At 49.0% G+C, this 24,946-nt stretch overlaps 1 protein-coding gene across 1 annotated transcript; it reads right to left on the minus strand.

Moving 5' to 3' along the window:
- Window positions 1-24,946, minus strand: LOC116944484 (dermatan-sulfate epimerase-like). The gene is made up of 10 exons (XM_032958124.2): window positions 24,416-24,946; window positions 15,385-15,873; window positions 14,385-14,638; window positions 12,847-13,086; window positions 11,044-11,251; window positions 10,094-10,874; window positions 8,537-8,942; window positions 7,742-7,864; window positions 5,374-5,448; window positions 1-2,838 (listed from the first exon to the last, which is right to left on the minus strand). The coding sequence occupies exons 2-10, from the start codon at window positions 15,825-15,827 to the stop codon at window positions 2,747-2,749; spliced, it is 2,622 nt and encodes an 873-aa protein (XP_032814015.2). The 5' UTR covers window positions 15,828-15,873; window positions 24,416-24,946; the 3' UTR covers window positions 1-2,746.

Here is a 24,946-nt window from a genome sequence, read left to right on the forward strand (position 1 = left end):
GTGATGTCACGGGGTACCTCGTGGTGCCACGTGGTACCTCGTGGTGCCACGTGGCTTCTGGCGACGTCAAGTTTTGCCGGCTTTCAGCCACGTCATGTCATCAGGCTGTGTAAAACGTAATACGGCAACATCGGATTACGCTTTGTAACACGAGATGCATGCCCTCCTGTGTAACGAGCAATTCCACCCTTGCCCTCTCAGATGCATTTCTCACTCGCAGTGCACGATTATTTGACTCTATACCGTAGTTTTTAATTATTTATTGAGCTGATTTGTTTAACGAGTCGTTATTGCTAAAAGTGTGTGTGTGTTGTTAAAGAATGCGGTTATGTTTCTAGGCTTCAGTTGAGATTCGGATTGGATGGAAATAAAATGGTGTGCAATGTTTTGTGCTAATTGTGTCTGCGAATGTGTGTGTACACGCGTGTGTGTGTGTACACGCGTGTGTGTGTGTGTACACGCGTGTGTGTGTGTGTACACGCGTGTGTGTGTGTGTACACGCGTGTGTGTGTGTGTGTACACGCGTGTGTGTGTGTGTGTACACGCGTGTGTGTGTACACGCGTGTGTGTGTACACGCTTGTATATGTACACGCTTGTATATGTACACGCGTGTATGTGTACACGTGCAGGAGCGGTGGTGCAGTGGTTACCGAACTGAAAAAAAAACAGTTGCAGCCAATGATAACAGTGGAGAATATTTAAATCGGTCTTGGGACGTCCCCTAGGTCGACTCAGACATAAATAAGTACCTGGCACGGTGTGTAAACATAATGTGGGAGACAAAGGCTGCCGGGCGTGGTGTCGACCACACCACACATTCGTGTGCTAACAGCACTTGCCCCAACAGCCTAGATATATTAGGGTATACGGGGGATCCTTGTAATTGTGGCTGCACGTATAGGCGAGTATGTTTGGGTGTGATTTACGCTGATCTGTTACATCACCATAAACCAATGTATCAAAGTGTTAATTACATCACATCACCATCAATGCATCCACATCGTCGTGGTGGTGATGATAATCATCATCAATAAATGATCACCATCATCATTTTCATTACCGTCGTCAAGAAGCAATGATATTACGTGGACTCGTTCAGCGCTGCTGCTGTGGACTATGGGTAACGTAAATGAGACGTCCACTCTGCCATCCACTGAACAAGACAATCTACAACGGATTAGCTCACCGGCCAATCGGCTTCCCATGGCCAATACCGCGATCGTCACCGCAGCGTCGGTGATAAGTGGGCAAACCCTCGCCCGGACCATAGTTTGACCTCTCTGGGTCTCATCAGCAGCGTCACGGGCGATAATCACACTCGGCAACAGGGCCCCGTGGTGGAGAGGGAGCGCTCTCGACAATAAAGTTTGGCAACGCAGAAGCGTTCAAATACTGTTTGGTGTCGCAACGTTGTCACGGTCTCACCTGCCCCTACTGGGCATCTGTGATGGAGAGCTTTAAAGCCCATCGGATTCCTCCAGCATAAAAAACAAACATATTGTTGTTTTCATATGAAGAGACGAGCGAATGTCGTAATTGATAAACTATTATAGTGAGATTATATCATCATCGTAACTTCAGATTTTCTCATGTACCTATAGCATGATTACTATCATCACCATTAACGTCACTTACATTATTATTATGAATGGATTACGATGATCATCATTGTCGCCGTCGCTTAGTTATTATCAAGCGTTCTATGCGAACACCATTAATAAATGATCAACTTTATCATAACCATTGCTTGTATGTATGTACGAACCGAACGTAGCCAACCGTGCTAATCGGAGGTGCGGGGGAAAGACAACACACCAATATACGTCAAAGTGTAATCATCACCACTTAAATCATTATCAGCATACCTATATCACCATCAAAACATCATCATCTCTATCATCATAGAGATGATGATGTGTGGCGTGGCTAACATTTCGCACATCTGATTAGCACGGTTGGCTACGTACGGTGCGAAAGAAGTTGAATGTACATATATCATCACCATAATTATCACTGGATCTACAGTATAGCATAATTTCATCGTCATAATCACGAGATCTATATCATCACTTCATCATGATGAATATCATTAACCACTGGATTTATATAATCATCACTTCATAATAATTACTATCATGATTACTCGATCTATATAATCACTTCATCATCATCATCACCATCAGTGACCCGTTGAGATGCATCGGCTCTAGGATTTGGTGTTACATGATATTAATGTAGTTTATTGTAAAAATTCGGTCAGTCCCTATGATCACTGTTACGTTGCAATTATGGCTTTATTTTTTTGGTGATTTCGAAATATTTTTTGGTTTGTATATGTTTGTTTTGTTGTAGTACGGAGTTAGACTGACGGCCTTAATCTAAGTTTTCTTGTGGTTGTTGTTGTTTGACTTCCATCCCACTGGGATTTTTTGCACACAGCGTTGGTGTACGGTGCTTTTTTCAGGAATATTTTGCTGGGTTTTTTCATGGATTTTCTGTTTGCACAGTCACATAGTCACTTTAAGATGTTTTTCTTGTTCATGTTTTTTTGTTTGTTGTGGTTGCACCCGATTCAAGAGCCGAATCACAGTCACCATCACTTCATCATTATTATCCTCACCGGATCCACATCATCATCGTCATCATCATCATCATCATCCCCAGTCATGAATCAAAATCAATTCATAAACCACCACCGCTCTCATCACCGACCCACGCCATCACCACCATCGCAGCTCCCCTGAGCTACAGCGATCTCGCAGCCGCCGCCGCCACCACCGCCGTGAGGAGCGTGAGGATCGCGGGGTCCGGGAGTCGCCTCGTGCGGGCGCCAGACCCTGCGGGGAGAGGCAGAGAGCGTGGGGTCAGTGACCCCTTGAGATGCATCGGCAGCAGCGGCATCCTTCCGTGGCGGTGCGAATCGAATGCCAACCTTTGTCGGGGGCTTTTGTCAATGTGCAAGTCTCGCAGGCACACAATGCTGCAACGCTGTTACTGAACGCGCTTGTTCTTAACATGTTCAGTTTGGTCTTGTAGCTGATTTGCTTGCTTCTCCAGATGTTATTGAAGCCTGCCACTGCTCCTTTTGCCTTTGCGATCCTCGCTCATACGTCTTTCGTGCAGTCGTTGTCCCGTGCAAGTAGACTTCCCAACTACACAAATGAATTTAAATTCACAATCTTGCCGCTTTATCAACGGTCTCCCTTCCAAACACCATCGTCTTCGTCTTGTTCACGTTCATCTCCGAGTCCTGCATCCCTGTCCGTGACTTATGCAGCGCATGAACACTTTCCTCTGCATGTACGTCGACGCAGCTTTCTTCCATCAGATTCACGTCGTCCGCGAATCTGGGCACATTTATGCTTTCTCCTTGCACAGACATTCCTGTGACGTCCTCCTGAACGGCGTCCGTCACTCTTCCCAAGTATGTGCCGAAATTGTTTGGTGATAGTGGATCTCCTTGTCTCATACCGACTTTTTGCTTTAATATTTGATCAATTTATTTTTCCTTTACGTTTTTAAAATTTTAATTTAATTTTACTATTTTTATTTGTATTTATTTTTAAAATTGTTATTTTTCCGTATTTGTTTTATTTTGTAGATTTTTTTCTTCTTTCTATTCACGTGACTTTACCGAAAGAACCAAGAATGTGAATTCCTGCGGTCACGGAAGTTTCAAGTCTAAATTCATGGCTATTGTAGCTGGGAACCAATCTCGCATTTCCTGTCCCACACTTCACTGCTGTTTGTGACCGTTCACCGATATCCTGCAGAATCTCTGTCGGTCGTTTCCTTACTCCGTATGGTCTTAATGTTGCCCACGTTACATCTTGCTAAGTCGAATCGAATGCTTTCCGGGAATCTATGCCAGCCTATCCTTTCTTAGCTTTCTCTGCGATGAGCCTTAACATTACGATTTGCTGTACTGTGTTTCCTATCTTTCCTAAACTCATCCGCCAAATATCGATCAGTCTGCGCTTTTAATCGATCTAATATCATCTTCCCCACGTGACTCATTAGCGGGAAGGTTCTAAAATTTCTTCCTGGCAACATTCAAAACAATGTTAATGATTTCGATTTAAAGCTTTCGTGACTGCAAGGATTCATCTTCTTTGGTTGTGGCCGAAACGTCGTGAGAATTAAATTTTGTTATTTTATTTTATCAATTTATTATTTTATTCTCATTCTACGTGACTTTACCGAAAGAACCAACGAAAATGTTAATGTTTCGATTTAAAGCTTTCGTGACTACAAGGAATCATCTTCTTTGGTTCTTCCGGTAAAGTCACCACGTAGAATGAGAATAAAATAATAAATTGATAAAATAAAACAACACAATAATATTCTCACGACGTTTCGGCCACAACACAAGCGGCCTTCATCGTCCCTTCACCTGATGAAGGCCGCTTGTGTTGTTGTGGCCGAAACGTCGTGAGAATATTTTTGTGTTATTTTATTTTATCAATGTATTATTTTATTCTCATTCTACGTGGCGGTGACTTTACCGGAAGAACCAAACAAGCTGTTAATGATTTTGTGCCAAGCGCGTGCTGCCCCCTTGCGACAGAGTCCCGTTAGAGCATCACAACCGCCGACCCTGCAAACCTTTCCCGTGCGAGTTGCACGCGTTGATTCGAGAACAGGGCGTGTTGACAATAGGCGACGTTTCGTGCAATGGCCCTCCTTCAGGGCACAGTAGGGTATTAGCGCAGGCGGTGAGTCGGCGCAGTTATCTCAGTCGGTCAACCCGTAACAGCTGGGTCTGCCCCGCGACTTCCTGCACCTAGCCTGGCACAGCAGTCAACCCATAACACCTGGGTCTGTCCCGTGACCTCCTGCACCTAGCCTGACACAACAGTCAACCCATAACACCTGGGTCTGCCCCGTGACCTCGTGCACCTAGCCTGGCACAGCAGTAAACCCATAACACCTGGGTCTGCCCCGTGACCTCGTGCACCTAGCCTGGCACATCAGTCAACTCACAGGATCCTGGGTCTGCCCTGTGACCTCATGCACCTAGCCTGGCACAACAGTCAACCCACAGCACCTGGGTCTGTCCCCGTGACCTCATGCACCTAGCCTGGCACAGGAGTCAACCCACAGCATCTGGGTCTGTCCCCGTGACCTCGTGCACCTAGCCTGGCACAGCAGTCAACCCACAGCACCTGAGTCTGTCCCCGTGACCTCGTGCACCTAGCCTGGCACAGCAGTCAACCCAGAGCAGCGAGGTCCGCCCCGTGACCTGCCCGCTGCCAACAGCGATCCTTCCACACACTTCACGTGATGGCCTCACAGTGCACCTAGCCTGGCACGGGCAATGGTGGTGACGTCACCACCGCTCAGTGTCTCCTGTTGTCGTGCAGGGCGGTCACCTTTGGCTGTGGTCTGTCTGTCCGTGGCGGCTGTCCATGTCACAGCCGTCACTGGGGCTCGCGTTGTCGGTGATACTGCAACACACACCCACGAACAATAATAGCACGTTATTCTTTGGTTCATTCGGTAAAGTCACCACGTAGAATAAAATAATAAATTGATAAAACAAAATAACGCAATACAATTCTCAATAATAAATTGATAAAATAAAATAACGCGATAAAATTCTCAGAAAGTCACCACGTAGAATGAGAATAAAATAATACATTGATAAAATAAAACAATAAAATTCTCATAATTTTTATCAGAAAAATATCTCAGAATTTTATTGTGTTATTTTATTCTATCAATTTATTACTTTATTCTCATTCTACGTGGTGGTGACTTTACCGAAAGAACCAAAGAAGATGAATCCTTGCAGTCACGAAAGCTTTAAATCGAAAAATAATAGCACGTTAGCTCCAATAACAGATCACTGTTAAATTGATGTTACACTATCGGGAAATAGCCGGCGTTGCCCCGGGGGGGGCAAAACATTTTATTGAAAAACTTCTCAAAACTTAAAAACGTAACATGTGCAGATTGAAAAACACATTTTTTTGATCCATTGCCTCATAAAATTTAAATTTAAAATAAATCCCAACACTCGGTGGGAGAAAAAAACTTACGCTCGCGCCAAGATTCGATTCTTTAGATCGCGCAAAAAGAATCGAAGGTTGTAGATTTCTTTAGAATCGGCCTATTCCAGTTTAATCGATACCGCAAACGCTCACCAGATATCGATTCTCGCCACACACTTCATGATCATTCCCCCCCCTCCCCCACAAAATACAAAAGTAAATTGTTATACGTTTAACATTGTGTACAGTATGGGAGCTAGCAACACATGGCAAATTAAAAGTTTGTTACCTATTCCCCCCCCCCAACCAGCCGCGTATTTGTGCGGGATACACTGCCTACGCGGAGGGTAGGGGGGGATGCGTGACGTCAGCAGGCACACTGCGTCACGCTGCCGCATGCGGGTGACATGACAGAGATATGACGTCACCGCCCACTTGCGTGCAAAATATATACATTATTGTGCCCACCCCCCCTCCCCCCCCCAAGAAAAAATATACAAAAGTTTATTTTTATAATTTTTGCATGGTGTACAGTCTGGAAAGTACCCACACGGCAAATTTCAAGTTTGTTGCATGTCGGGAAGTACGCTAAACATTTTGAACAGGCGCCTTTTATACATATAGATGAATGATTGTCAATCGACTGGCAGAAACTCTGTAATGTTCACCGACTGCTGATTGAGTTATTGGTGGAAATAAAGATATGCACAATTAAGACTTTAATATTGAATTTGATTTGAAATACGTATAATTGGGTCTAGAATCTTAACACTGTCGCTCAATCCCACTGACAGAGAACATTGAGTTGGGGTGGTAGGACGTGGAGGCTGTTTCTGATCGCTATTGCAGGTGCGAGGTGTTTTTGTTGTATTGTTTTTGCCCGGGAAATCGGCATCGTGGTGAGTTACTTAATTCTGATTATGAGCGTGAATAACTTCTTTATTTTGATCGAGTCAATGGACATAATGGAGTTGGAAGATGATTTGGCCGTTTTGGTGTTGAAAATAGAAGTTGTTATTGCAAGGGATAACATTTGGTATTATTGTGTTAATTGGGAAAGCACAAAATGGCCGACTTAGGACACGTGTTTTCGGAGATAAGGTTACATTGTATAAGAAAGAATAATTGCTTTAAATGTTTGTTGTCAGTAAAATATGATTTCCCTAATTTACATATTAATGTGATTTGATGTTAAATTTTATCTTTACTAATAATTATATGGAGTATGTATTGGTTCGTTTATGCAGCATTATCAGGGACTGTATGGAATTTAGGAGGCACCACGTATGTTTTGGGTATATGTTCGACGTTAAAAATGTTTGTAAAATAATATGTACGTTAAATGTCCTAAGGTATGATAATTTAGATTTGGGCGGATTTCGTGCCGAGTAGGTGCGCAGAGGAGGTACACCCAGTACCTACTCATCGTCTCTGAACCTCATTATTTTTTATTGTTATTGTTGTCTATTTTTGCCAACCTGTCCCCCTCGCAAGGGAGGAGAGGGACAGGGCGGACTCTCTACACTCTGCATCTACATCGGCCAATCGAAAGAAGAATATTTCCCCTTCAGGAAGTGTTGCAGGAGCCAGATCAATTGGTGCACTGCGAGACCACGAGATGTCGTGCCGGTTCGGGGGGGGGGGGGTGGTGGAGGAAACTTTAATCCAGCAGATGATAGATCCTAGCTGCTGTTTGCCGATGATGCCGACGATGATGACGACGATAACGATGGCAACGCGCTCACACCTAGGCAAGCAGTGCTGTTGGCGTCGAGGTGAAATCCCGGTCTGCAGGCACAGTGGAAGCTCCCAATGGTGTTCACGCACAGCTGCTCACAGCCCTGCATGCTGTTGGCACACTCGTCCACATCTGAAAGAAAACCAACACCTAGATCACCATCATCATCATCATCACATCATTGTCATCGTGACTATCATCATCCCCATCGTCATCGTCATCAACACCATCAATCGTCACTATCATCACCACCACCACCGTCAGCATCACTATTACCAGAAAATCAGAGTTGGTGGATCAAACACCCAGGGTTGGTAGATCACACAGATATTGCGAAACTCCCTTCCGATGGGCGTCGCGATGCTATATACCCTGGCTTGCCAGAAGAAGGTGGTACACAGCAAGTGTGGACTCATTTCTATCTGTTCCATTTGAATGGGATAGAGTGTTGCCCCCTCGCACGCGTGAGGTTTCTCCAATTCCCTCCAACATGTAAACACTAATTAAATGGTTGAAAACATCTTAAAATGTAAAGGATTACAGAGCTCACAGTGAAATTTGGCACCAGATCACTACATTGCCACTGCCTTTCCAGCATGTGATTGAACAATCAAACATTGGGTAACGACACATCTCAACAATGTTACTTTTACCAACATCGCCGAGCAATCTCATCCACGGTGTTCCACCGCACACCTTCATCAAGCTCCATTCGGAGGATCTCCCCCCTCGAGCATCAACAACAACAACATCATCATCATCACACGTTTTGAGCAACCCTCACTTCGCCAAGGGGTCACTCACCTTCAGCGATCTTGTCGAAGACCACGTCCAGGAGCTGAAGGCTCTCTGCGAGTCTCTGCACGTGGTCGCCCTTGTAGCCGGGGGAGGAAGCATTCCCCGCAGTGGCGCTGCCCGTCGCCCGGAACGTCTTCTTCGCATCCCCCGAGCCGTGGGTCACCTCGCAGTAGGAGGCGTTGGCGCTCTCCACCAGCAGCTGCGAGTTGAGCAACACCGTGTAGGTCTGACCGTTCACCTGCACCACCACGTCCACGCTCTCCTCCCTGGGCACCATCACTAGGCTTTCGAGAGCCATGGCCGGCCCCAGGAAGACATAGGCCAGGCGGGTGAGCGGCTTGCGGACGCCGAACTCGATCTGGACGAAGTGGGTGCCCTTGATCTGGAACCCCGGCGGGTATGGTTCGTCCACCTGCGGGCCAGATGGCAGTGGGAGGAGGTCGTGTGGTTCAGTGGTGCTTCCCAACTAAGCAGTCAATCAGATTGCTTTTCCAGTTTTGGTTTGGGTTAATCTGAACCCAAACGCAAACCCAAAACCACACCATCCAGTTAAGGTCAACGGTCTTGCCTCTCGTCATCCCTACTCTACCACAATGTTGCAGCCACTCCCTCCACTTCACGGATCCTGGCATGCTCCTTGCTCACACAGCATCCGCTACTCCACCATTGGTGGCCGCTGTTTGAGCTATCGAAGTCTATTGTTCTCTATGTGAGTATCTGGGCTACTATGTAAGTACATGCACCTCTCTGTGAGCCTTTGGGCCTCCATGTAAGTATATGGGCCTCCATGCGAGTCTCTGGGCCTCTATGCAAGTCTCTGCACGTCTATGTAAGTCTTTGGAACTCTATGTGAGTCTATGGGCCAATATCTGAGCCTATGGATCTCTGTGTAAGTCTATGGGCCTCTATGCGAGTCTATGCACCAAGAGGACATGAGAAATCGGCTCGTTTGCAGGAGCTACGACTGGATCTTGCTTCTAACTTGGTTGAGCCATACACTCTAGTCTTACAAGAGGCATAATGTTTTATGGTCATCTGTGTGCAACCAGCCACCAACTGCGTTGAGCAGAGCAGGCAAGGACAGGTTGGCCACGTGGCAAACAGGCCGCACCAAAGCACGTTCAACTTTTCCCAGGATGCTCAGTGGCCAAATGCCCAGCCATCTTCTTTCGTCGGCAGTGAGGATCGCCTCATCACTGGTCTTCCCAGTTCTCTCAAGGCACCCCCTGACCTGGTGAGTAATTTAACCCTTTCCCATTCGAAGGCGTCTGTAAGTTGCAGGGTTGGTGTCTCATTAACCACTGAATAACGTGGAACGCGTAAGCGGTGAGCATTAATTTTATTTAGAGAGGCATAGTGCCGCTGTTTTTAAAGACATTGTACTCACCACATAGAACTGTAGTGACACGACCGCACTTCACGATGGCTGACGCAAAACTTTGCTACACACCGTGCCGTATGGCCTTTTGCTTTCGATTTAATACACATATGTCATCGGAACAGAATTGGAAGAAAACAACTGATGATTAATACGATGATGATGATGATGAAGAGACCACTCACCAGCAGGGCCCGTGGGCTTCGATTCTGATCGTCCGTCCAGTAGAGCGAGTAGTCTCCGTCGGGCCTCGGGATCTTCGCCCCGTGCAGAATCCCCTTCTCCTCCTGCTCAAAGCTCCAGTCGAGGTTGTGGAAGAACGACGCCGCCCCACTCACCGCGCTGCCCGCGTCGAGTCGGACGTGGTCGACGACCAGCGCCAGCTGCGGGTTCAGCAGCACGACGTCACGCACGAGGCTGCTCAACCCCAGCCCCGCCTCGTAAGCGTCCGCCGAGTCTCCGCGGATGAACACCGTCCCGTTCTGCTCCGCGGCGGCCAGCACGCGGCCGTTAAAGTTGCACACGGACGACTTCTCGCACGTCACCCAATTCCAGTCGCACACCTCCACCATCTGGCCGACCCAGGGCGGCTTGCAGAGCTGCCTTGCCGGCAGCGGGTTCGTGCTGAACATCGGCACGTTGCTGTGCCACGTGAACTTGGGGCCGTAGAGGCCCTCCACGATGAACGGCACGCCGTTGGGCGCGAAAATGAAGGTGTTCTGATCGGGGTGCTCGTGCCCGGGGTTGAAGTTTCTCCAGCCGTTCACCCACTCTGGGTAGCGCTTTTCGCGGACGATGTCATTGACGGCTGCGCCACCAATCTTGCCGGATTTGAAGCCGACAAAGGTGGCGTTGACCCTGGCTGGCTGAGGACTCCCGTAGGTGACGACTCCCCAGCTCTCAAAGTGGTGCAGCGCCGGGGTGCCGTAGTCCGGCGGCGGCGTGGGCGTCAGGGTGGCGTCGTACCTGCGAAGGAAGCGCGCAAGAGAGGGAGCGTCTCAGTGACATGACGCAAGGGTTAAGAGGTCGACCGATCCAAACGCCACTGTTACACAAAATACCTTCCCCCTCTGGGTTTGCACCTCTCGCTCAGTGCCAACTCAATCACTCGCCAAATGTTTATGGTTCAACTCACCAAATGTACTCCAGGTGCAATGTGCACCAACGGTGAGCGCGGAAGGAAGCGCCCGTGCCGTTCTTGGGGCGGAACGTGTTGATTATGCTCGCCAGCCAATTCCCGCTGCCGTCGCGCAGGACGTAGGTGTCGAGGAAGACCAGGTGAGCCTCGGGGCCATAGTACCAGTTGTAATTCGAGTCCGAAATGCCCACGGTCCTTTGGAACCCTGAGCGAGCAAAAGAGTTTAAAAGTTTCAAATAAAAAATCAAGACGTGACCGTGGCCAAAGCCGGTTAATGCCGCCATGCCTCACTTCGCCGACGCGTGCTACCCTTTTGCCAAATCTCGCGGCTACTGCAACAAGTAAACACACGGGGACCTCCAAAATCTGCCCTCAGTCTCCCACCATCTGCTTCAAGGTCTTCCCTTTTGGTTTCTGGAATTCTGGACACCGACCACTCCAATGTCTAACTTTGCAAATCATCCACCCCCCATGCATGTGTAGTGGGTTCGAATTAGGTGCACACACACACAGCTTGGAGGCAACGCTATTTATTAGAACGGTAAGTAATATAACACCGTACATAAGGTGGTGACCACCTTCCTCAACTCGCTAACACTCTGGAACACTAAACAGCGTGACCCAGGCAGGCAACGGGCTGCCTGGTCCCAGACGATGACCCGGGACTTGACGACCGATGATGTCATCTTCACGTCGGAGTTGAACAGCCCCGCTCTGCCTTCACACCCCGCTGATAACCGCTCCGGCGTGGCCGGCTCCACCCAGGCCACGCCTCCCTTCCCCCACCTCTGGGAAGGTCCGGGTCCTCCACCACGTGACCCCCCAGGCACCCCCTTGGGGCCCCCAGTCCTCGTACGGGCTGACGCAGTAGTGACTTCCTATGTCAACCCCCATGCACACGTGTCACACATAGTGCAACCATAGTTCCCTATAATGTCGACGATCTATATTCTATTCTGGGATTTGGCATTGCTCCTGGGAACCACGGTGGCGAGATGTTATCTACCTCGCCTATTATGCAAGGAGTTTGTGGGTTCCATCCTGACCCTGACGCCTGTTGCATATTGTAGTTTGCATGCTCTCCCCGTGGTAACATGGATTTTTCTCCGGCTCCCCCGGTCTTTCCCACCACATTTAGAAACATGTGTCTAGAATATTTGGCTGTTATAAATTTCCACGTGATGATAAGCCGCTTGGGACATTGAGCCATCATTTGTGCCCAGGTCGCCTCTGAAAAGAGCTATTATAGGCCAGTGGGCTTTACCTGGTAAAATTAAAAAAATATGCATTGTTTTACCCTGTCTTGCCACAGAATCCCAAGAGTTAGGGTCCAGCTCTTTTATCAACACAGTAACACAAAGAGCACTTCTGAAACACAAACCCGCTTCTTATTTACCTTCAGACTCCTCTATCTGCTAAAGGCAATGCGCCTCTTGATCTCATTTTTGTGATATAGTGAAAACACCATTTCGAATTTGCTTCAGCATGCTCCCAATAGGGATTCTTAGCTTGGCAAGTCCAATTAAGTATGCTGCCAGTGGGTCTTCAAACCGGACTGCACGCTATGGTTTGATGACAATAGCCCTTTCGTCGCTGGACTCTCCAGTACAATCCAATAGACCTCTAGCATTAATAAATGCGCTCATCAGACATCTGGCCTTGATAATATACTGTGCAATGATCTAAATATATATTCTACCATAGTCCTAAATGGATCTCCAGGCTGGATGAATGCTGCATTATGAGCCATACACCTCGTTAAATCTTCCACTACTGTGATGCTGAATGCATCTCTCAAACCTGGCTGGAGGCTCCTGTAGTAGAAGTCAAAGTGCTTCTTGACCCAAATGTTGTCCTCGTGGCTGATGTTGAAGTGCCGCTTGGCGAAGAAGATGTACTTGAGGAGCGATCGGGACAGGTACGAGCCGTAAGCAACGCCTTCGTTTAGTGACCCATCTGTCACCTCGTTGGTGATGAACATCGACTTCCCCATGATGGACATGGCCTGTTTAACCCACACCGCCGCTTCCCTGTGGTACCCTGCATTCCATACCAGAAGGGTGGGGGAGGGGTTTAGAGGTCTTCAGGAAAAGCTGGGACAATTGGTCGGACAACGAATAATCGACTCTAAACTGTGATCAACCGCTTCTCTTTGATGGGCACCTTAAGAATAGCGGCCGCCCCAACATCCTGGCTCCCTGAAGCCAGGAAACCCCCTACAAGCCACGCCCCCAAACGTGACGTGGCTGCTGACGATGCCGATGACGTCACCAAATCCACAACTTAACTTCCAGCCCAGAGGCACATGCGGGAGAAGATGTAATACTTCCCCCCCACACAGCTATTTTGGAGTTATCCGATGACTATCGCCCAGTCATGGACGTGATAGTCATTATGGTAATACACGACTTAAATAATCGGATGTCCCAGCGCTAGTCTAAGGAGATTAGAGATGTTTTATGATGATCATCTTCAAAACTGCCCAGTATGATGATTATCATCAGCAGCAGTAGCGTCAGCAGCTGCAGCAGCCTTGATCTATCCACCGCTGGATGATGGCGTGCCCAAGTCATCACCATCTCTCATTGTCTTAACGATGCAATGATCCATCTGGCACCTCCACACGAGCCGACATCGTTGCTCCATTTCAATGCAGTCAACGTCCTCTCATACGCATTCCCTCGTTTAGATGCTGCTCCATTGTTCGGCTTCACCATCGCCCATCTGGTCTTCAAGCCACTGAGCATCCTGTCCTGCTCCGGCCCACATCCGTAACCTGCATTTGTTTATAATCCACATCTGCCTCTTTTTCTTTATCGATGTAAGGCACGTCATGGAGTGGCAGCCAAAGGAGATCAACTCCCCGGTGGCAGAGCAATGAAATCGGCTCACGGTCAGGAGCTGGATGGATTGTTGCATCATGAGACTGGAAGAGATGGTGACGGCTCACCTAGACTCTCATCCGTGGCTGATGAGAACTATGATGATGACCTGTTTTTGACATCACGTCCCTTACTGCCAATGAAGTAATTTGTGGGTAATGTACGAATATGACAAATTTGGACCCTGAGGCCAATAATCAGTGGCCCGCTGCTCGTTTCCAGTGATTTCAGGGAATTTTCTCTCCGTACACTGAGAGCAAAGCAGATGGTGAGTAATTCCATCACGTTATCTGGCACTCGCAGTATTAACCAGGGTGGTCGCCACCCTTCGAACCGCAAACCTCTGCAGCAAGCGGCACACACTCTGCCACCGGGCCATCATTATCCTGATGATGGCGATGATGATAATTATCAGAGCCACCAGCAGGTGCAGCAGCAGCAGCAGAAGAGACTCACCATCATTCATGATGACAAGGCCCCCCATGAGTAAGGCCACGGCGTTGGTCGGCTGGTGGTTCTGCAGATATTGGAATCCCCATCCACGTATGAAGGACATTCTGTACATGTACTCTGTGGAATTGACGAGAGCCACCAAGTATTTGCTTCTCCGCGTGGAGTCCAAATGTTCATACATCAGGTCGTATGCCGTGGCAAACCCAGCGAGCGAGTGTCCGATCGGCACCTCGTCTTTGGGGTACAGCGTGACGAGCCTGAAAATAGTAGGGGATTGCAAAAACATCACGTCTTCCAATTACAATGTTACCGCGCAACGATAAATGTACAGCCCTGTAATTATTTGCACGTGCCACACTCCTGGCAAGAGCCTCCGCACGAGCGAGCCCCCCTCTAGAGAGTATTGGCTCACTCTGCCCAAACTGGTAAAATTTTAGAAGAGCTACGGGGTTAATTAACTGTTAACTATAAAAATAATTTAAGTAGACAACACAACGACTGGCCATATAGCCCAGATCTTTCTTTCTGGCATCTGAAACCCGTCAGCAGATTTGTACCAAGACCGTGGGTGTCTCGAGAACCTCCGAGCCATCTGTGTGCCACCTCCCAAATAACAAACAAACCAGGGCTCATAATAACCATCAGCACCACCCACCACCCACCACCAACTCACCACCACCACCCATCACCACCAACTCACCAACTCACCACCACCACCACCAGCACCACCCACCACCAACTCACCACCCACCACCACCCACTCACCACCACCCACCACCAACTCACCACCACCCACCACCAACTCACCACCCACCACCACCACCACCAACTCACCACCCACCACCACTACCAACTGACCACCTACCACCACCACCACCAACTCACCACTCACCACCACCATCAGCACCACCCACCGCCACCACCACCAACTCACCACCCACCACCACCACCACCAACTCACCACCCACCACCACCAACTCACCAACCACCACCACCAACTCACCAATTGGGCTGCGCGGCCATTCTGTCCATGTACTCGATGGTGAAGTCTCTGGCTCCGGCGTCCTCCGGGTACAGGAAGCTGTAGAAGGCCATGGCTGCAAGGTTGTTGCCGTAGATCTCGTTCCAGATGGCGCCGAACTCGAGCGGATCCCAGGGCGGGAGGTGGTCGTCTCTCCGCTCCATCATGGTGAGCGCCGCCTCCCGCAGGCGGCTCGCGATGTGCGCGTGGCTCGACGCGCCCGCCGAGGCCCGCAGCCCGGCCACGTCCCGCGCGCTGAAGAACAACGCCGGGTGGCGGTCGTAGACTCCGTCCTGGAACTTTCCGAACTGCGCTGGGTTGCCGTCCTCGGCCGCCAGCGAGGCGGGGAGATTTGGCAGCAGCAGCAGCAGCATCGTCGTCGTCAGCGTCGTGCGCATCGCCAGTGGCACCGGAAGCGGCGTCATCGTCAGGAGCGATAGAGTTGCCACCTTTTCCACTGCAGACAAAAACCTGAACATAATTTCTCAATCAGCACCCGGTGGATGACGTCACGTGCAGTGTCGATATAACTTGCAAGTGGATGAAGGCCTGCCCAGGTCATCGCCGTCTCTAATGGGATTACAATATCCTGAGTGTGACACAGTAAAGGCAAGTACTGTCGACCCGGAGTGACGTGGGGTGGCTGGGGTAACGTGAAGGAAGAGGGGGTGAGTGGTTATGGGGGCAATCCCCCAAACGCCCCACCATCGGGATGTTAAGTCTGGCCTTGACCGGGGGCGGGGCACGAGTCAGGGCAGGTCGGTTGGCGTGGGGTGAGGGTGGTCGTCGATGGGGATGTTGTGCACGATTCGTCGTTTCTTTACAGCAAGTGACGGTGAAAAATAAATGTACGCAGCACAGTGCTACATCCGTGCGTGACGTCATTGCAAAAGAGAGCCCCCACCCCCCCCTCATTAATATTCATGCTCGCGTGAAAATTTACACTAACGCGCAAGAAGGTCGCGCACTCCACATGCCGCACCCCTCCCCAATAATCATGAGGGGCTGACGTCACTCCACATGCCGCACCCCTCCCCAATAACCATGAGCGGGTGACGTCACTCCACATGCCGCACCCCTGAACCTCATTAATAACTATGAGCGGGAGACGTCACTCCACATGCCGCACCCCTCCCCAATAACCATGAGGGGCTGACGTCACTCCACATGCCGCACCCCTCCCCAATAACCATGAGGGGGTGACATCACTCCACATGCCGCACCCCTCCCCTCATTAATAATCATGAGCGTGTGACGTCACTCCACATGCCGCACCCCTCCCCAATAACCATGAGGGGGTGACGTCACTCCACATACCGCACCCCTCCACAATAATCATCAGCGGGTGACGTCACTCCACATGCCGCACCCCTTCCCAATAATCATGAGCGGGTGACGTCACTCCACATGCCGCACCCCTCCCCTCATTAATAATCATGAGCGTGTGACGTCACTCCACATGCCGCACCCCTCTCCAATAACCATGAGGGGGTGACGTCACTCCACATGCCGCACCCCTCCACAATAATCATCAGCGGGTGACGTCACTCCACATGCCGCACCCCTTCCCAATAATCATGAGCGGGTGACGTCACTCCACATGCCGCACCCCTCCCCTCATTAATAATCATGAGCGTGTGACGTCACTCCACATGCCGCACCCCTCTCCAATAACCATGAGCGGGTGACATCACTCCACATGCCGCACCCCTCCACAATAATCATCAGCGGGTGACGTCACTCCACATGCCGCACTCCTTCCCAATAATCATGAGCGGGTGACGTCACTCCACATGCCGCACCCCTCCCCTCATTAATAATCATGAGCGTGTGACGTCACTCCACATGCCGCACCCCTCTCCAATAACCATGAGCGGGTGACATCACTCCACATGCCGCACCCCTCCACAATAACCATTAGCGGGTGACGTCACTGCACATGCCGCACCCCTCCACAATAACCATTAGCGGGTGACGTCACTGCACATGGGACAACACCCCCCCCTTCCCTCATTAATAATCATGAGCTGAACAATTTTTCTACTGAATATTTCAGATTTACAGCAATATACACCCGTCCTTGGACCGGCAAAAAAGCTCGTAACAAATATTGAGGGAATTGCATGGGAGAGAAAATGGATCCGACCTCCTCATTCTCATATTAAATAAAAAAAAAACAACGAAAATTAGCAAACCTCACACTGAAGAGATTCCCTGGACATTGCATTCAAAGGTCTGCAAATATTCACAACACGTATACGTAACATTGGTTTACTGTTTTAAATCAACATGTGCTGAAACAGACAAACAATGTTTAAGGCAATGCTCTCGCCCGCCCGCCCCCCCCCCCCAAACCACCTCAGTTGGTACCGTCCAGATTTGGTGCAGGAAACGCGTCATGCCGCCAGGTTCCATGCACGTGCACTTGGTCGCGTTTCCCGTTAAAATGGGGTCATGGTTGTGGTTTGGTTGTTAAGGAAATGCTTCTGTCTTATTGGTTCTTTCGGTAAAGTCGCGTAGAATGGAAATAAGATAATGAAAACAAAACATGATACAATAAAATTCTCACGACGTTTCGGCCACAACACAAGTGGCCTTCTTCAGGTGAAGGAACAGAACTGTCGGAGCGACAGCGCTTCAATGAACGCTGCTAAGATTCGCAGTGTCTTTTAAGCTGGGTGGAGGAGCAGAGCGCCTTGACAAAGGAGTTTACATATCAACAGGAGAATTTAACATTGAAATAGCTATGTTAAAGTGTTGGATCAGCAGGGTGTTAAAGTCAGAAATTAGCATGTAACTGGGAGATTAGCATGATGTTAATGTGAGGGATTAGCATGTGACTGGTTTCGGAAATAGCTATGTTAAAGTGAAAGTTTACATATCAACAGAGGCATTAAGTATATGGATGCTAAAGGACTGCAACTACCCAACTATCATACAATAAACCGATGTGAAAAAACTAAGTATAAACCACATCAATATAATAAATGTACTCAACATATTCTTCAATAAGTTGAGCTATTAACATAAAGTAACTGGGTATACACTACGCTACATAATGAATACCATATAGTAAACTGATAAAAAAAAAAACCTAAAATATAAACTACATCAATGTTATCAATAAACTCAATATACTCTACAATCAGCCGAGCTACTAACAATGAGTCGTTATACATTACAATTCTACGTCGGAAAAAAAAGGGTGGCTGTTTTTTTGTCTTTTCAACGTCAGCACCACGGACAGCGACGAGCTTTGTTCAGACGGACGAGTCCATCTATGCTCGGAACGGAGGAGGGGGGAGAAACAGCCACGATGCGCTGCTCTGTCCTGGGTTGCGTTACAGCTATGTTATGAGAGCTTACATTGGGCTGTGCAAACGATATTATACAATGTAGTTTAGATTGGAAGGTATAACATTGCAATGTATAGTAGTCTATACGTGCTTCAAATCGCTTTAAACGATTGTTATTGTAGTGCATATTTAATGTGCCGCTGCACTCTGATGTTGCAGGAGAAAAACATGTATGAACAAGTCTATTTAATTAAGTAGAACGTGTCGTCTATATTTATTTATAAAGTTGCGCATTTTGATGTGACGTCACATTTCTCAAACACCCCACCCCCCACACCCCCCTCGTCACACATCGTCACAAATGTCTGACTCCTCCCGCCCTCCCCCTAGGTGCGTGACGTCATTTTTGGACTGCCGTCAACACAAATCGTGTGCCGTGCCAGCAGCCGTCCATCATAGGGTCTGTTTGCTCTGTCTACTCGGCACTCTGTTAATGGCCTAGGGGGGGGGGGGGAAATCCTTGCCTTTGATTGCGTGAGTGGATGATTGTTTGATTGCGCGAGTGGGTGGGGTGGCTGAGTAATAAGGTTGGAAGAGAGGGGGGGGGTGTGGTAAAGCAAAGTTTTGCAATCCGGGAGCGGCACTGGACGCTCTAAGGAGTCACCGGTGTCGAAAATGTGGAAGCCGTTGCGTAACGAGATCGCAACGCATATTTCATTCTCCGATTCGTGCCGGGGTTATTGTTCACAGCCGCACGGCAGTCGTGCGCAGCGGTGGGGAGATGTTAACTACCTCGCCGGGTATGCAGGAGGTTGTGGATTCGACCCCGACCCTGACGCACGCTGTATATTTAGAGTTTGCATGTCTATGTCTCTCTCCCCATGGTCGCATCAATTGTTTTTCAGGGTCAATATCTTGCGTTTAGGGTACAGTATTTGACTGCTGTACATGTCCTAGATTTGAAGCTTTCGTGACTGCAAGGATCCATCACTACTCTTTGGTTCTATTCGGTAAAGTCACGTTGGCGAAAAATAAAACGACACAAATCACGACATTTCGCCGCGACCACAAGCTTAAAGGACGCGAAATGGGCTTGACTGTCTTCATTCCAACGCAGTCCTCGTGACAGTACGGTCCCTTCACCTGATGAAGGCCACTTGTGTTGTGGCCGAAACGTCGTGATTTTTGTTGTTTTATTTTTGTTACCTACGTGACTTTACCGAATAGAACCAAAAAGTACGCTATACGTGTCCACACGATGGCAGGCCACTTCGCCGAGCTGCCATTAGTGATAGCCAGGGCCTTACCTGCTAAAATAAAAAAATATATATAGCTTAGCACGGTTGGCTACGTACGGTGTGAAAGAAGTTCAACATACATACTTTACCACACGTAACTTACCGCTAGGTGGACAGGCGACGCTAACCGCTGCGCCACCGCTCCTCCCGACCCTTACACGCAGTGCACGTTGCGTCACGTGCGCGATGCGTCACACGCAGTGCGCGTTACGTCACACGCACGTGGCCAAAGGTAAAAAATACCCGCGCCCTATCAAACATTCGCTGTAAATGGTCCACACCCACATTCCTGAGCTGTTACGATATACAAATATACACGTAAGTTTACAAATATATTCACTCCAGTCAGGGTGACTCACCCCGACTGAGAAGCGATACAAGCCGCCCAAACCAGCACGCCAAGTGAGCCCGCGATTGATGCTGGGGATATAATTAGTGCGCAGGAAATTGTCACGCCAATCACGCTGCTGGGTTTGACATTTAAAATGTAAAAGTTCGATAAAATTGTTAAGTTGTGTAAGGAATCATCTTTGTGGCACAAAGATGATTCCTTACAGTCACCCGATCTCACACTCACCGATCTCACACTCACCGATCTCACACTCACCAACCTCACACTCACCAACCTCACACTCACCAATCTCACACTCACCGATCTCACACTCACCGACCTCACACTCACCAACCTCACACTCACCAATCTCACACTCACCGATCTCACACTCACCAACCTCACACTCACCAACCTCACACTCACCAACCTCACACTCACCGATCTCACACTCACCAACCTCACACTCACCGATCTCACACTCACCAACCTCACACTCACCAACCTCACACTCACCAACCTCACACTCACCAACCTCACACTCACCAACCTCACACTCACCAACCTCACACTCACCAACCTCACACTCACCAACCTCACACTCACCGATCTCACACTCACCAACCTCACACTCACCAACCTCACACTCACCAACCTCACACTCACCAACCTCACACTCACCAACCTCACACTCACCAACCTCACACTCACCAACCTCACACTCACCAACCTCACACTCACCAACCTCACACTCACCAACCTCACACTCACCAACCTCACACTCACCAACCTCACACTCACCGATCTCACACTCACCGATCTCACACTCACCAACCTCACACTCACCAACCTCACACTCACCAACCTCACACTCACCAACCTCACACTCACCAACCTCACACTCACCAACCTCACACTCACCAACCTCACACTCACCAACCTCACACTCACCAACCTCACACTCACCAACCTCACACTCACCGATCTCACACTCACCGACCTCACACTCACCGATCTCACACTCACCAACCTCACACTCACCAACCTCACACTCACCAACTTCACACTCACCAACCTCACACTCACCAACCTCACACTCACACTCACCGATCTCACACTCACCAACCTCACACTCACCAACCTCACACTCACCAACCTCACACTCACCAACCTCACACTCACCAACCTCACACTCACCAACCTCACACTCACCAACCTCACACTCACCAACCTCACACTCACCAACCTCACACTCACCAACCTCACACTCACCAACCTCACACTCACCAACCTCACACTCACCAACCTCACACTCACCAACCTCACACTCACCAAGCTCACACTCACCAACCTCACACTCACCGTTCTCACACTCACCAACCTCACACCCACCTGAACTCACACTCACCAACCTCACACTCACCCAACCTCACACTCACCAACCTCACACTCACCAACCTCACACTCACCAACCTCACACTCACCGATCTCACACTCACCAACCTCACACTCACCAACCTCACACTCACCAACCTCACACTCACCAACCTCACACTCACCGATCTCACACTCACCAACCTCACACTCACCAACCTCACACTCACCAACCTCACACTCACCAACCTCACACTCACCGACCTCACACTCACCGACCTCACACTCACCAACCTCACACTCACCAACCTCACACTCACCAACCTCACACTCACCAACCTCACACTCACCAACCTCACACTCACCAACCTCACACTCACCAGATCTCACACTCACCAACCTCACACTCACCAACCTCACACTCACCAACCTCACACTCACCAACCTCACACTCACCGATCTCACACTCACCGATCTCACACTCACCAACCTCACACTCACCCAACCTCACACTCACCGACCTCACACCCACCTGAACTCACACTCACCCGATCCCACACCCGATCTCAATCTTACACAATTACTCTCGGCCGATATTAAACGGACCCAATATGCATCTCTAACAATCATCATATTCCCCGATATTACACTCACAAACACACCAATCTCAACCAACATCAATCGTACGTAATTTCAATCTGTGCTGTTTTTTGCTGGCCGTTTGGCATACCACCCCTTATCTCCCTTTGGATCTGTGTGCAGCAAGTGACGATAAAACCTATATATATACACACTTCATATATTTTTTTTCCCAAAAGCATTTTTACTGAACAGCCGATTCAGGCACACACACGCACACAGAGGGCACCTATGGGAAGTGACACCAGTATAGACACAACGCGAAACACGATGGATATTACCACCGTTTTGTATTTTGAACCACCTGTCTCTGCCATGCGTTTCAAAAAACTCTACATCCCCGGTGTCCACTTCCTTAACCCTCTCGGGAATGATGGAGAGGGGGGATTAAGACGGGGGTGTGGGAGGGGTCCTAATTGCTCGAATCCCACGTGATGATAAGCCACTTCGTTGAGCTATCATTCGTGGCCAGGTCGATTCTGGAAAGAAAAAAAAAGCTATGTAGCTCAGCGGGCTTGAGCTGGTAAGATTAACAAAAAAAAGTGCTCAGTTTTATTTGCATATTTTTAAGTGATTTGCCTTTCCTATTCTTTGCACTGTTTGTGGCTATCACGTTCTGCCCCGTTCCTCCGTGCAGCTTCTGGACATCTGTGAGAAAGAGCTTCATAGCTCATAAAATTTCTCCAGTATAAATAGTCTAAATATATCTATACATTTTTGAGAAAGAGCTTCATAGCTCATCAAATTTCTCCAGTATAAATCGTCTAAATATATCTATACATTTTTGAGAAAGAGCTTCATAGCTCATCAAATTTCTCCAGTATAAATAGTCTAAATATATCTATACATTTTTGAGAAAGAGCTTCATAGCTCATCAAATTTCTCCAGTATAAATCGTCTAAATATATCTATGCTGTTTCAAATCACGGGAAGAGTGAACACGCGGAACTCCAAATATACAAGCAGGCATCGTCCTTGCTGCACAGGAGACGAGGCAGATGACGTCTCACCACCAACTCACCCGGTGTGTCTCTGGAGATCTCAAAACTCACCCGGTGTGCCTCTGGCAATCTCAAAACTCACCCGGTGTGTCTCTGGCAATCTCAAAACTCACCCGGTGTGTCTCTGGCAATCTCAAAACTCACCCGGTGCGTCTCTGGCAATCTCAAAACTCACCCGGTGCGTCTCTGGCAATCTCAAAACTCACCCAGTGTGTCTCTGGCAATCTCAAAACTCACCCGGTGTGTCTCTGGCAATCTCAAAACTCACCCGGTGTGTCTCTAGCGATCTCAAAACTCACCCGGTGTGTCTCTGGCAATCTCAAAACTCACCCGGTGTGTCTCTGGCAATCTCAAAACTCACCCGGTGTGTCTCTGGAGATCTCAAAACTCACCCAGTGTGTCTCTGGCAATCTCAAAACTCACCCGGTGTGTCTCTGGCAATCTCAAAACTCACCCGGTGTGTCTCTAGCGATCTCAAAACTCACCCGGTGTGTCTCTGGCAATCTCAAAACTCACCCGGTGTGTCTCTGGCAATCTCAAAACTCACCCGGTGTGTCTCTGGAGATCTCAAAACTCACCCAGTGCGTCTCTGGCAATCTCAAAACTCACCCGGTGTGTCTCTGGAGATCTCAAAACTCACCCGGTGTGTCTCTGGCAATCTCAAAACTCACCCGGTGTGTCTCTGGCAATCTCAAAACTCACCCGGTGTGTCTCTGGCAATCTCAAAACTCACCCGGTGTGTCTCTGGCAATCTCAAAACTCACCCGGTGTGTCTCTGGAGATCTCAAAACTCACCCGGTGTGCCTCTGGCAATCTCAAAACTCACCCGGTGTGTCTCTGGCAATCTCAAAACTCACCCGGTGCGTCTCTGGCAATCTCAAAACTCACCCGGTGTGTCTCTAGCGATCTCAAAACTCACCCGGTGTGTCTCTGGCAATCTCAAAACTCACCCGGTGTGTCTCTGGCAATCTCAAAACTCACCCGGTGTGTCTCTGGCAATCTCAAAACTCACCCGGTGTGCCTCTGGCAATCTCAAAACCCACCCGGTGTGTCTCTGGAGATCTCAAAACTCACCCGGTGTGTCTCTGCCGAGCGTTGTGTCGCCTGCTACGTAGTTGGTGAGTTCACCTCGAGTCCCTCCTCCTCCTGCTGCCGCTGCCGCTTCCTCGCTCGGTGAAGTCGATGCAGAGTCGAGGGGCGGCTCACGCTTTTGTCCGTTCGGTGAAGGGAGGGGGCGGGGAGCAGGGGGCGGGGCGAGGCGCAGGGGGCGGAGCTGCGATGAGAAGGAACGGCCCTGGAAGATAACGAGTCATAGAGATCCATCGAGATACGCCGAGACACACGAAGACTCATAGAGACCCACAGGGGCACGTAACGATATATACAGATTCATAGTGACTCATAGGGTTGCATAGAGACTCATAGAGATGCATAGAGACACGTAAGGAGAGAGACCCACAAGGATACATAGATATGTATAGAGACCCATAGAGACTCATAGGATTACATAGAGACCCATAGAGGTGCACAGAGACACGTAGAGACACATAAAGATACACAGAGACCCAAAGGGATACGTAGATATACATAGAGATTTAAAGAGAC

This window comes from Petromyzon marinus, chromosome 21, assembly GCF_048934315.1.
Source record: "Petromyzon marinus isolate PM22_M1 ecotype Great Lakes invasive population chromosome 21, UKy_Petmar_22M1.pri1.0, whole genome shotgun sequence".
Taxonomy (NCBI): Eukaryota; Metazoa; Chordata; class Hyperoartia; order Petromyzontiformes; family Petromyzontidae; genus Petromyzon; species Petromyzon marinus.